We start from the raw sequence: 13,694 nt of genomic DNA, 5'->3' as shown, positions 1-13,694 counted from the left end.
ACCTCCTTTATCCATTTTTTATTTTAGTCTGTAAATAATGAAAATTGTTAATGAGGAAAAAATAAAGTAGATTAAGCTGGATTTTGCATATATTCATATGTACATTATGTATATTTATTGTTACACTAGCCCCCACTCAGAACGGAAAAGATTAAACTTGCTTGTGCTCTGTGGTTTTGTGATTTTTTTTTTTTTTATTCTATATGACTGAGTTAAACAAAGCAGCATTATTATGCAAAGAACGAGTACGAAGGGACTGGAAAAGATTAGTTTCTCCAAACAAAGACTTTGGTCTTCTCTGTGCTTCTTAATGAATGTAAAAGCTGGACAAGGAAGAATATCAATGCTTTTAAACTGTGGAGCTGGTGAGAGTACCTTGGACTCTAAAAAGACAAAACAAATGGATCCTCGAAAATAAACCTAGCCCCTAACTTGACGCCCAGATAACCAAACTGAAGCTCTTTAATTCTGGAGAAGAGAGAAAAACCAATTAATTGTAAAAGACATTAATACATGGTAGAGAACGGCCAGCGTTAAGATGGATGGATACAATTAGAAGATCCATGAATGAGCCATTAAGAAGCTTGAAGATCCAAACAGAAGACAGCGTGTTCTGGAGAAACACTTTTCATATGGTCAGTCCATATCCAAGTGAAAAATGTAGGCTTTATTTGCTGAAATAGAAAGATGGGAGGTCAGTTAGGTGTCCTTATCTGTACATTTGTAGTACTGAGTGGAATTGGACCCCTAGAAGAAAGGGGTTTGTACATAATTTAAGCTTCTGATGTTAACAGTTGTTGACAGTTTATTAAGGTCTGCTTGACATTTGAATATTCTTTTTTATATTTTTTATAACAATTTAATTAAAGAATCTGTAGACACTGTGTAGAACTTACATCAGATTATAGTTTCCATTTGCACCTTAAGGAAAAATGCCCAAAATATTTGCATTTTTATTAAAGTCACATAAATAATAAACAACAAATTCTATTTTGCTCATATAAGAGACAAATCAGCCTTACTTTTTGCCCCTTCTTAAAAGTTATGAAACAGCACCCAAATATAAGCAGTTTGTATGTCTGTACATTCAGATTTGCCTGTTATCCAAAACTTTGTGTTCTCAATCTAAAAATGGGCACTTTCCCAGATTATTAAGCATTCCTAAACCCGACTATGAACTCTTTTATCTGACTTGGTTGCAGGAACGACAGCGCTCTATCTGTTCCTGGGCATGCACCCCGACCTGACCAGTAATTACCCCAGCAAAGAGACCTTTGAGGAGATCCAGTTCTTCAACGGCCGTAATTACCACAGGGGTATTGACTGGTGTGTGTCTAGATTTCTCATTATCACTCTCTCTCTATCTCTCACACAATACCACAGAATTCCTGTCCTCCCTCTCATTTTTAGGATTTTTGTCTGTGCTTTTTGATGCAGCATGCATGAGTTAAGCTCAATAGTCCTGTTAACCGCCATGTAATGCTTTGCTAGTGAAATTGGCGTGCTCTGATGTTTGGCACATGAACCACAATGAAAGCCAACGCTCCCTTGAAATTAAGAGATTATGTTTTTGAAAACACACAGGCCTCCTCAACACGACTTCCCCTGTCAGATGAAAGCGTAGCTAACATAAAGTCGGCTCCTGAGATCAGAGCCAAGCTGCCTTTCTTCTTTTTACTTTCTGCCATGATAAGAAAGCAGGTATTGGAGTGTTGTGAGTAGCTGAGGTGGAAATGCTTGTTACACAAGCCCTAGTGTTACAAGGCCCTACAGTGAGATGAAATTTCCTACCAGGTCCTTCATACGCCCACAGACAAGCTGCTCTCCTGGTCTAGTGTTTTTACTCCATATCTTGTTTTTGTCTCTCAGGTATATGGAGTACTTTCCTCTGCCCTCCAACACGAGCTCAGACTTCTACTTTGAGAAGAGTGCCAACTACTTCGACTCGGAGGTGGCAGCCCGGCGAGCAGCCGCACTTCTTCCTAAAGCTAAGATCATCACCATCCTCATCAATCCAGCGGACAGGGCGTACTCCTGGTATCAGGTTAGTCTGGTACTTAATATGAATCACTGATGAATTCTGGGTCCCATATAGACACACCAGGTACTGTTTACATTTGCATTTACATTTTTGGCATTTAGCAGACACCTTTATCCAAAGTGACTTACAGTACTAGGACAGTATACAGTCTGAGCAGTTGAGGTTTAAGGTGCCTTGCTCAAGGACCCAACAGAAGCAACTTGGCAGTGGTGGGGCTTGAACCAGCAACCTTGTGATTACTAGTTTAGTACCTTAATCGCTAGGCTACAACCTTATACTTTCAAATCATTTTTTTATCTGGCTTCTCCAGAATCAGGCTTTGCAGTTCATCATTTAGTTTATTTATTTATTAGGATTTTAACATTGTTTTACATTCATTGTTTGATTACATTCATGACAGGACATGTAATTACTGGTTAAACAAGATTCATCAGTTCAAGTTCAATGTCAAACACAGTCATGGACAATTTTGTATCTCCAATTCACCTCACTTGCATGTCTTTGGACTGTGGGAGGAAACCGGAGCGCCCTGGAAAACCCACACAGACACAGGGAGAATATGCAAACTCCACACAGAAAGACCTGGACCGCTCCACTTGGGAATCAAACCCAGGACCTTCTTGCTGTGAGGCGACAGTGCTACCCATTGAGCCACCATGTAGTTTATTATGTAGTCCTTCTTATAGACCAGATGGGGTTGTAGCCTAGCTGTTAAGATACTGGTACTAGTAATCAAAAGGTCACTGGTTCAAGCCCCATCACTGCCAGGTTGCCGCTGTTGGGCCCTTGAGCAAGGCCCTTAACCCTTAATTGCTTAGACAATACACTGTCACAGTACTGTAAGTCACTTTGCATAAAAGCGTCTGCTAAATGCTTAAAATGTAAATGCAGATGGAAGTAGCTGATTAGGCATTTAGCACTATTAAGTTGCTAATAAAGCTTTCATCAAGCATGACTTAGACCCATGAGAACTAATCCTTAGGCTCTTACTTTACTGATAAGCCTGTAAAGTGGGGACACTGGAATCCTAGTGGGTAGAGCTTTGGGCTATCAATCCTGTACACCTGTATATGTATATATGACAAATAAAGCCATTCTATTAAGTGTTTAACTTAAGTACATTTGTATCAGCGTACAGCACAGTAACTGATTCCATTGTTATTTCAGCACCAGAGGGCCCATGATGACCCTGTTGCTCAGAAGTACACCTTCCACGATGTCATCACTGCTGGCCATGATGCCCCCGTCAAATTAAAGATACTGCAGAATCGCTGTCTCATGCCCGGCCTGTATGCCACACACCTTCAGCGATGGCTTAATCACTATCATCCCAGCCAGGTATGAATGGACGGACAGCTAGACGGACAGATGAATAAATAATAGTTGACTGTAGAAGTATGTGGACATTTTAAATGAGGCCCTTTTTTACACAGATCCTGGTGCTAGATGGTCAGATGCTCAGGACAGAGCCTGCGTCAGTCATGGACAAGATCCAGAAGTTTCTCAGCCTCACAAACACACTGAACTATCATAAGATCCTTGCGTAAGTTTCATTTACCTGTCAGATTATTCCAAACATAGTCAGTTGTTCATGAACGATGGGGAAGGAACAGTGACTGGAGGCCAGTAATAAATGCATTATTAAGCACTGAGCACCTGTGCTGTGTGATGTGAAGTTTAAAAGCTTTCATGTGTTTCTCTGTACTCTTGTCCAGATGGATTTTAATTTTCCTGATTGACAGGATCAGGACAGTGCTTTCTGATTCTCTTTTATTTCTGACACCTGCTTTTACTCATTGATTATTTACTTTTTTGACTCTCTTTGTACGTTGGTTATTTAACTTTCATTTCACTTGTCTATCTTAATTTATAATAATGTCTTGTTTTTTTTTTTTTACATATTCAGTTTTTCTTTTTGTTTTTTGTTGTCTAAGTCCCTTCTTTTATGCTTTGTTGTTTTCACTCTTCTTGATTTATCATTTTGTTTTGGGTCTTTCTTTCTTTCTTTCCTTCTTTCTTTCTTTCTTTCTTTCTTTTTTTCTTTCTTTCTTTATTTATTTATTAACTTTCTTTCTTTCTTTCTTTCTTTATTAACTTTCTTTTCTTCTTTCTTTCTTTATTTTTTTTTCTTTATTTCTTTCTTTCTTTCCTTCTTTATTTATTGATTGATTTCTTTCTTTCTTTCTTTCTTTATTTTTATTATTTTATTTTTTAATTATTTCCTTTTTTTCTTTATTTCTTTATTTCTTACTTTCATTTATTTTTTTTTTTTTTTTTGCTTGCTTTCTTTTCCTTTTTGCTTTCTGCTTGCTATCTTTCTTTCTAAATAACAAATTCTTAACATATGATCTTTCTTTCTCTTTTCTTTCTTTTTTTTTATGGCTTTCTTTCTTTCCTTTTTTTCTTTCTTGTCTTTTCCTTCTTTTTTCTTTGTCTAGTTCTGTCTGTTTCTTTTACTCTTTTTTGGTCAGATCAAAACCTCTCTTCAATGGACGCTAAACTCCTGATTACCCCCTACATCAGGAACATATGGCAAGCATTTGGACACCCCAATCAGAAACAAACTATACAAAATATGCCCCACCATACACACTTCAAACCAAATGTATGCCCCACCATACATACAATTAAACCAAAAAAATGCGGGTAGATCAAGTGGCCTGCTCCAGATGCCACATTGGCCACACCTGTTAAACATCTGTACTTAATGAAAGAGGAAGGCCCTCCTCTCTGTGAGACATACCCCTATAAATCAAACACCTGTTAACCAAATGCCCCAAAATATACATACCTGACAAAAGCTCCACATACCAAATTCAGTAAAATAAAATTTGGCTTAATTTATTTTTTCTGTCTTAATTTAAGTTTGTTTTTGAATGTCTCTATTTAGGTCTGGGTTAATTACGTTCCGTTTGTATATCTATCTTTTCCTTTTTTCATCCAATCCCTCTCCATGTCATTCTTGACTGTTTTCCTGCTCTCTCGATAGCTTTTCAGTGTCTCTCTCCTGCTCCCGCATGCATGATCAGGTAATCACTGCAGCAGGTTCATATGCAGCAACATCTGTTCGTTCTGTTCCTTGGTGAACGACAGGTTTGCTTTATCCTGTGTTTGTTTCTCCTAACAGATCAGCATCTACTCCATCTGTCTGATTCCCTCTGCTTCCAATACACTAATGTGAATGCCTTTTTATTGAATCATAACTCCGGTTCAGCTCATTTAGGTCCTCTCTCGCTCTGTGTTACAGGTTTGATCCAAAGAAGGGCTTCTGGTGCCAGCTGCTGGATGGGGGAAAGACTAAATGTCTAGGAAAAAGCAAAGGACGACGATATCCTGACATGGATGCGGATGTAAGAATGAATGAAATGTTTTTTCTGTGTTTTATTTGGATTGTGTGTAGAAGATAAGATAAAATAAGATGAGTGTATTTGCATGAGTATTAGGAACATGAGTGTGTGATTGGATGTTTTTTTATCAGTGCTGACAGGACTGCGTGTGCCACCGCAGGCACAGTGTCTGGTGGCACTGCAGTGCTTTACGCTGTCTGACTCAAAACTGTGTGGTAATGTGCCGAGGTCCTTGATGTTACCTTGAAGCATCTTGGCAGGAACATCAAACTTAATGAGGGGTGGAAGGACAGACTGTCATGTTCTGAGTGTACCTCAGTACTAGGGTGGGGGTACTCCTGCAAGTCAAAAATGCACACAGCATGGCAAAGTACACACTCACACACTAGTGGATATTGGCTCCTGACCTGCAGCGTCTGTCATAATTTCTTTTTTTTAAATCACACCTTCAGCAATCATCTGAACAATGATGCAATTTATCATTTCTGACATGAAGGTGATGATAAGTGATGGCAGTGCAAATGATAATCATGGTAAATTCTGCACTGATCCTTTTGTTTTTTGAGGAAAATGTTTAACAAGAAAATACAATAATATTGCTGTATCTGCTGTGGTGCACCAAAAGGGCCAAAACAACAAAAATGCCAGAATCTACGTATTTAACATAAATTCTTAACACACTATCATTATTTGTTTGCGTGTTCGTAAGTGTATATGTATGCTGTTCTTCAATGGTCAGGACTCTCCCAGGACCACTACAGAGTAGGTATTATTTAGGTGGTGGATCATTCTCAGCACTGCAGTTACACTGACATGGTGGTTGGTGTGTTAGTGTTTGTTGTGCTGATATGAGTGGATCAGACACAGCGGCGCTGATGGAGTTTTTAAACACCTCACTGTCACTGCTGGACTGAGAATAGTCCACCAACCAAAAATATCCAGCCAACAGCGCCCCGTGGGCAGCATCCTGTGACCACTGATGAAGGTCTAGAAGATGACCAACTCAAACAGCAGCAATAGATGAGTGATTGTCTCGACTTTACATCTACAAGGTGGACCAACTAGGTAGGAGTGTCTAATAGAGTGGACACTGAGTGGACATGGTATTTAAAAACTCCAGCAACGCTGCTGTATCTTATCCACTCATACCAGCACAACACACACTAACACACCACCACCATGTCAGTGTCACTGCAGTGCTGAGAATCATCCACCACCTAAATAATACCTGCTCTGTGGTGGTACTGTGGGGGTCCTGACCACTGAAGAACAGGGTGAAAGCAGGCTTAAAAAGTATGTAGAGAAACAGATGGACTACAGTCAGTAATTGTAGAACTACAAAATGCTTTTATATGATAAGTGGAGCTGATAAAATGACCAGTGAGTGTAGAAACAAGGAGGTGGTTTTAATGTTATGGCTGATCATATATATATATATATATATATATATATACTCACGAACACTCAAACAAATAAGCACTGAGCACCTGCGCTGTGTGATGTGAAGTTTAAAAGCTTTCATGTGTTTCTCTGTACTCTTGTCCAGATGGATTTTAATTTTCCTGATTGACAGGATCAGGACAGTGCTTTCTGATTCTCTTTTATTTCTGACACCTGCTTTTACTCTTTAATTATTTACTTTTTAGGCTCTCTTTGTACGATGGTTATTTATCTTTCATTTCACTTGTCTGTGTTAATTTGTAATTCTTTCTGTTTGTGTTTTTCTGTCCTCGTTTTTGTTCTTTGAGTTTCTTTTATTCTTTTCTGGTCAGACCAAAACCTCCTCTCAATGGACACTAAACTCCTGATTACCCCCTACATCTGGAACATATGGCAAGCATAATGGAACACCCCAATCAGAAACAAACTATACAAAATATTCCCCACCATACACACCCAAATTAGAATTAAAAAAAGCAGGTAGATCAAGTGGCCTGCACCAGATGTCACATCGACCACACCTGTTTAACATCTGTACATTATGAAAGGGGAAGGCCCTCCTCTCTGTGAGACTCTTATTAAACACCTGTTAACCAAATGCCCCAAAAATATACATACACAACAAAAGCTCCATATTATATATACACACTGATGAGCCATAACATTAAAACCACCTCCTTGTTTCTACACTCACTGTCCATTTTATCAGCTCCACTTACCATAGAAGCACTTAGTTCTACCATTACTGACTGTAGTCCATCTGTTTCTCTACATACTTTTCAGCCTGCTTTCACCCTGTTCTTAAATGGTCAGGACCCCCACAGAGCAGGTATTATTTGGGTGGTGGATAATTCTCAGCACTGCAGTGACACTGACATGGTGGTAGTGTGTTAGTGTGTTTTGTGCTGGTATGAGTGGATAAGATACAGCAGTGCTGCTGGAGTTTTTAAATATCGTGTCCACTCATTGTCCACTCTATTACACACTCCTACCTAGCTGGTCCACCTTGTAGATGTAAAGTCAGAGAGAGTTGGTCATCTTCTAGACCTTCATCAGTGGTCACAGGACGCTGTTGACTGGATATTTTTGGTTGTTGGACTATTCTCAGTCCAGCAGTGACAGTGAGGTGTTAAAAACTCCATTAGCGCTAGTGTGTCTGATCCGCTCATATCAGCACAACACACACTAACACACCACCATCCTGTCAGTGTCACTGCAGTGCTGAGAATGATCCACCACCCAAATAATACCTGCTCTGTGGTGGTCCTGGGAGAGTCCTGACCACAGAAGAACAGCATGAAAGGGGGCTAACAATGCATGCAGAGAAACTGATGGACTACAGTCAGTAATTGTACAACTACAAAGTGCTTCTATATGGTAAATGGACAGTGAGTGTAGAAACAAGGAGGTGGCTTTAATGTTATGGTTGATCGGTGTATATATACAGCTGTTTTAAATTCACAATCTCATTTTATTTATATTTATTCTTTGAGCATTCACAATTTATTGTTTACATTTACAAAATACTGTGCTTCTGTTAATCTGCTTTCATCGAACAACAGTTATTAATGAGCTGCATATTTAAAGTGTTATCATTTTAAATCTTAATGTTCTTCCCTGTCAAATGAGCCTGATTTCATTTCCCTCTCTCCTCCAGTCACGCCGCTTCCTAAGAGAACACTACCGGGAGCACAACATAGAACTGTCAAAGTTGCTTTATAAGATGGGTCAGCCACTGCCGAGCTGGCTGAGAGAGGAGCTGCTGCACAGCAGGTAGCCTGAGGAGGGCGCTGGGCTACACAATCCATACTTGCACGTTTCCACGTGCTCCAGAAAAGACTACTGCTCCAGATTCCAGCGTCCAGCAGCTGGATGAGACCCAGCAGCCCACACAGAAACCCTTTCATAGAGGATGAGGGGATAAATGGAGAGGAAAAAGCAAGCTGCAGTGAGCCAGACACTGCTGCACAGACTTGCTTTGCATTTTTTTGGGAGAGCATCTGGACATTTCCAGGAGTGCTTAATGTTACGGTGGGAGCATTTAGAGACTTATTTAACCTTGTGCGAATACACACCGGCACATTCAGACATGGTTTCAGAGAATGTGGAGAAGATACTGATGGACCTATACGAGGAGAGATTTTTTTTGTCCTTTAACTATTCACTTACATCTGTTGCAAGTCCAGTCTAGCCCTGTAGTTTTTTTATTTATTTATTTTAAGCTAAATTTTTTTTTTAAGATTGAGCCCACCATTACATCTACCCACTTAGACATAATGTGACGTCAATGATTTCTGAAATATTTATGACATTTAGTTGCTACATAAATCTTGGTACTTCAAACCTATAAGCTACATCCAGACTAAATGTGAGTGTAAATACGGACATGTACAGTACCTGGGGATTTAATGCACCATAGTATTTAGTGGTTGCCTTAATCAAAACTACTCTGTTCATTTGTTAACTATGTACATGCGGGAATGCTTTGTATTGCTTTATGGGTCCTGAACTGATTAGAGCAGGCAAAAACATTACGGTACCAGTTGTCAGTGCAGGATTAACCTGTGTTTTACTGTTAGTGTTACTTTATTTTATCGGTATTTTCTTTTCATAATGAATATTGATATGATCGGATAGCTTGGGTTGGTCCCAAGGGTGTATCCAGGAATGTATTCCTTCTTTTGGGAGAGACGTTGGCATATGTGGACCATCTTGACTTTGTTTTGTTTAGACTGTTAATACAGTATATAATTTACACTTGTGAATGTTAGCACACGTGATGCCATGAGCATTAGCAAGCAAAATGGGTCATGAAAATGTACACTTATGTCTTGTTCCAAGTATTGAAGTTGGTTTGGTTCTTTTCACTGCTGCAACTGTAATGAACAAACTCTTATCCTTGTATTTTTTTTTTTTTTTACCTTATTCCTTTTATTTTGGTGCTTGTGGTATTAATATGTTGATGTATAGTTTATAGACACTTCTGTCGAAATCCCCTTTATTTAATGGATTTGTCTGTTTTAGCCATGCACAGTGCGTACAGGTGCTGAAAATCAAATATTCAGTTATGTAATGTCTTTAGACAGCCCTTGGTATGGATCATACTAAGGCTTTCAACATGGCAATGTCATATCTCTGACCTGCTAAAGCAGCCCTAGTCCACTATATCAGTGAGGTTCTTGTTAAATGGAAACAGTTAGGGGCGACAAATGCTTGGTCACAAAACCGACATCTAGTAGAAGAGTACTGTGGTGTTTAAACCAACTGCTATTGGAGTTGCTAAATGAAACTTGATTTGGCAGCTCCCAAAAGAACACTAAATCTGGCACTACAGTAGACAAAAATGTAAAGTATGAAAGGAGGAATAATTGTCTGAAGATGTTTTACAGTTCTAGTGAAAGGGAAAATCCTAATACTACAGCATAAACTGAACTGTTAGAAAATAGTGTGTAGTTTTGAGACATCCAATTCCTGTACAAAATAAGGTCCTGAAGGAAACATTTCATTGTCTTTGAGTTTGTGTGAACTAGACTGTATATTTGGACTGAACCAGGAATTCTCTCTTGTGGTTAAATGTAGTGCTTTCCAGAAGATCGGAGGCTGTTATAGCAGCAAAGAAGGACCAACTTTATATTTGTACCTGTAGAGGGAGGCAGATCTGAGCTGCTGGCTTTTAGAGGACATTTTAGTAAAATATAGTGCTGTCTCACAGCATGGCAATATTTTTACACTGAGTCCAGAAACAAGTATTTTAAATGGATGTTTTTCTGTATTCCAAACATCCAAAAACTGACTTTCTTTGACCTAAGAGTTTCACATAAGCACAGTGTTCTTTAATCATTGACTATTCTTGGACTGTATGTAGGGATGCACTGATCCGATACTGTGTATTGGTAATAGGTTCGATTCTTGCCTGTAACACTGAATCAACGGATTTGATTTATCCAGACACAAATCATTTTATATCATGTTTTCATTCTGTTCACTTAAATCAGCTGATACGGAAAATTCACTTAAATATTAGAAAACAAAGACACACTGGCATTAATATGTCCCACAAGTGAACCTTGGGCCTTAAGTAGCAAAGACACCAGACGGTTTCCGTTACATTTGTACTCTTATGAAGACAAAGAGGTTGCTAGTTAATATATCTACTGCTCTGGTTACATGACACATGTTCACTTATATTTATCAGACTTCAACCCTAAAATAAACAAGCAAGCAATAATTCAGCAAGAGCCATCATACCGATAGATCGATTGGATTTTAAGAACAACAAAAAAGCTGTCTAGATTTTTGTCCCGTAAGATGACTTGTCACTTCTTTTCTAGCCTTAATAAATCAGCAAGCAGGTACTGCAGTGAGAACAGCTTGTCCAGAACTGCATCCCAAACCACATACTACGATACTAAATTATATATATATATATATATATATATATATATATATATATAATATTGAGGCTGCAATATGCTTCCTTGTGGGTGTGTTTAAAAACAGCCTAAAATGAGTCTCTAAAGGTCTAAATCTTTTTGTTTATCAGAACAGTGAGCGGTTCTCAAGGGACACAGAATACTAATGATTAATGGGTAAGAACGCGTCCTCAAGCTGTAGTTAAATGGTGTGTGAGAAAATCAGTATTTAAGGTTGCTGTTTTATCAAATTAAGCCATTTTAGGCTGATTCAAGAAAATGTTTCTCTGACCAGAAGTAGACAACATGATGAAGTTAGTGATGTTACAAAAAAGCAAAGCTGCACTGCGTCTCAGCAGCATTTTAAACACTATATCACAAGTTCATTGGTTTTTAAATGAACATCGTGACCACTCATTACCAGAAAGTAACGATAAATAAAGATTACTATGGTTTGGGATGCAGTATCGGCTTTCAGCATGCTCTTATTTTGTTAGCCCAGCAGCACAGTTGGAACTTCAGATTATAGTACAGTAGTAATTTCATAACATAACATTTGTGAGGCCTACAGGGTTGAATCTCTACACTGAGAATCTATTTCCACATCCACACTGACACTGTTTAAAATCAAATCGGTGCATCCCGTACTGCGTCCTATTGAACACATTTTGCTTTAGTCCACAGTTTTAGAAATAACAGATTTTATATGATCAGCCCAGCACACCCATGTGGAATCCAGTGGACCTGAGGTACTGACCCACGCACCTTATAAGCACCACATAGTTCTCAGTTTAGAACGGTACTGCTGCTCGAAATACGTCATTCAATAACAACACTTGTAATTTCTGTTCTGATTGAGTATTTCTGAATGAATTGTAACTGATGACTGTAATAATGCAATATAATCTTTCCTGATTCTGGGGTAAGTTTTGCACCAAGCACAAACCATGTATAATTAAGTGTTCTTCATGCAAATGTCTGTTTGTGACTAGAAGGGGATCAACAGAAGATAATATAGATCAAGATTTCCTTCTTTTAGTTCTTTATTACTGACCACACACACACACATGCTGTGGTCCCCATGAACTTCACACTGCCAACCTTGTGCTCTCTGTATTATACTGTAGGATATCAATAGATAGTGATGTAAATGAATTAAATTGTAAGGAAATAATCATCTGGACTGTACAATCAATACTATCATTGTTAATATTTTTTATTGTTGGTAGCCAATATTTTTGTGATTAATTTGCAAATAAAGAAACCACTGTCTTTTTAATGCTTTGTTTTGATTCTTTTTGCATACATCTGAGATTATCCTTTTTTGCAACACTTTTTGCAGTTATTCTGGAAAATAAAATAGCAGCTTCTACTATTATTAGTCTTATTACTATTTTATTATTACTAATTTTTGAATTATAATAATTCATTTCATCATGTTGTTTTAACGGTTCCTCAGTGCACTCATGTTTGCAGCATTTAACAGATGCTTTTATCCAAAGCAACCTACAATTACAATTCGAGTAACTGAGGGTTGAGGTCCTTGCTTGGGGGCACAACAGTGGCAACTTGGCGATAAAGTGGCTTAAACCAGAAACCAGCACATTAACCATTGAGCTACCACTTGCAACCTTTGCTGTGTGCATAGCCTTTCAAGCCTCCTTTATTATGTGTGAAGCCAGATTCCAACTGAGAGCTTTAACATGTACAGAAGAACACACTTTGCTTTCTGTATTTGTTTGATCTGGTCTTTGCTTTCTCAGACAAGAACAATTGTGTCTGTAGAGTGCCAGACCAGTCCAGAAGCAACAAGCTCCAGAGTGGTGGGCAAGCTCATTGTGCCACCCATGCACCTGGGAGTATGACATTAAACCCTGTTCATAAAGTAATGTATGTGTTAAAAAGCTTTGACATGAAATCACCATGCACTTAGATCCTCAGAACACTTTGTTTTATTTTAGTACTATTTTATTTAAGTTGTAAGTATGTATGATTATCTACCTAATAAGCATTGGACTAAAGATTAATAATTATGAGCAATAGTGTAGAAAGTGTAAAACTGAGCATTATCTAAATATTTTACTTAGAAGGTATGTAAAAGATGTGTGTATGTTTAAAGTATGTTTAAAGCTTTGTGATATAGTGCATTATTATGCTGAAAGAAGCCATTTAAAATTATGAAAATGTTTCTATGAAAAGGATTCGTTTCAGAACCAACTGATTCTGTGATTATTTAACAATAATCCAAGGCACAAATCAAGTCCAGAAATGTTTAAAAGAAAAGAATTGAAATGAAGATTTTGGATTGGTCTAGTTAAAATCTTGAACTAAATGTGAACCAAACATGGCAGGGCGCATTATCCTGCTGAAAGAGGCCACAGCCGTCAGGGAATACCATTTCCATGAAGGGGTGTATATGGTCTGCAACAATGCATTGGTAGGTGGTACGTGTCA

General features: G+C 38.3%; 1 protein-coding gene across 1 annotated transcript in view; it reads left to right on the top strand.

The window, feature by feature from the left end:
• ndst1b (N-deacetylase/N-sulfotransferase (heparan glucosaminyl) 1b) overlaps nt 1-9,730 on the top strand; it is a 153,535-nt gene extending 143,805 nt beyond the window's left edge. The window contains exons 11-16 of the mRNA XM_063011117.1: nt 1,203-1,326; nt 1,870-2,044; nt 3,209-3,379; nt 3,475-3,584; nt 5,289-5,391; nt 8,486-9,730. Of these exons, the coding sequence (XP_062867187.1) occupies nt 1,203-1,326; nt 1,870-2,044; nt 3,209-3,379; nt 3,475-3,584; nt 5,289-5,391; nt 8,486-8,605 (803 nt within the window). The 3' untranslated portion in view covers nt 8,606-9,730. The remainder of the gene's footprint in view (nt 1-1,202; nt 1,327-1,869; nt 2,045-3,208; nt 3,380-3,474; nt 3,585-5,288; nt 5,392-8,485) is intronic.
• The last annotated feature ends 3,964 nt before the right edge of the window (nt 9,731-13,694 follow it).

Source organism: Trichomycterus rosablanca, chromosome 16 (genome assembly GCF_030014385.1).
Source record: "Trichomycterus rosablanca isolate fTriRos1 chromosome 16, fTriRos1.hap1, whole genome shotgun sequence".
In the NCBI taxonomy this organism is placed as follows: Eukaryota; Metazoa; Chordata; class Actinopteri; order Siluriformes; family Trichomycteridae; genus Trichomycterus; species Trichomycterus rosablanca.
Note: the sequence above shows the minus strand (reverse complement) of the source record. Positions and strands in the feature narration are given on the sequence as shown.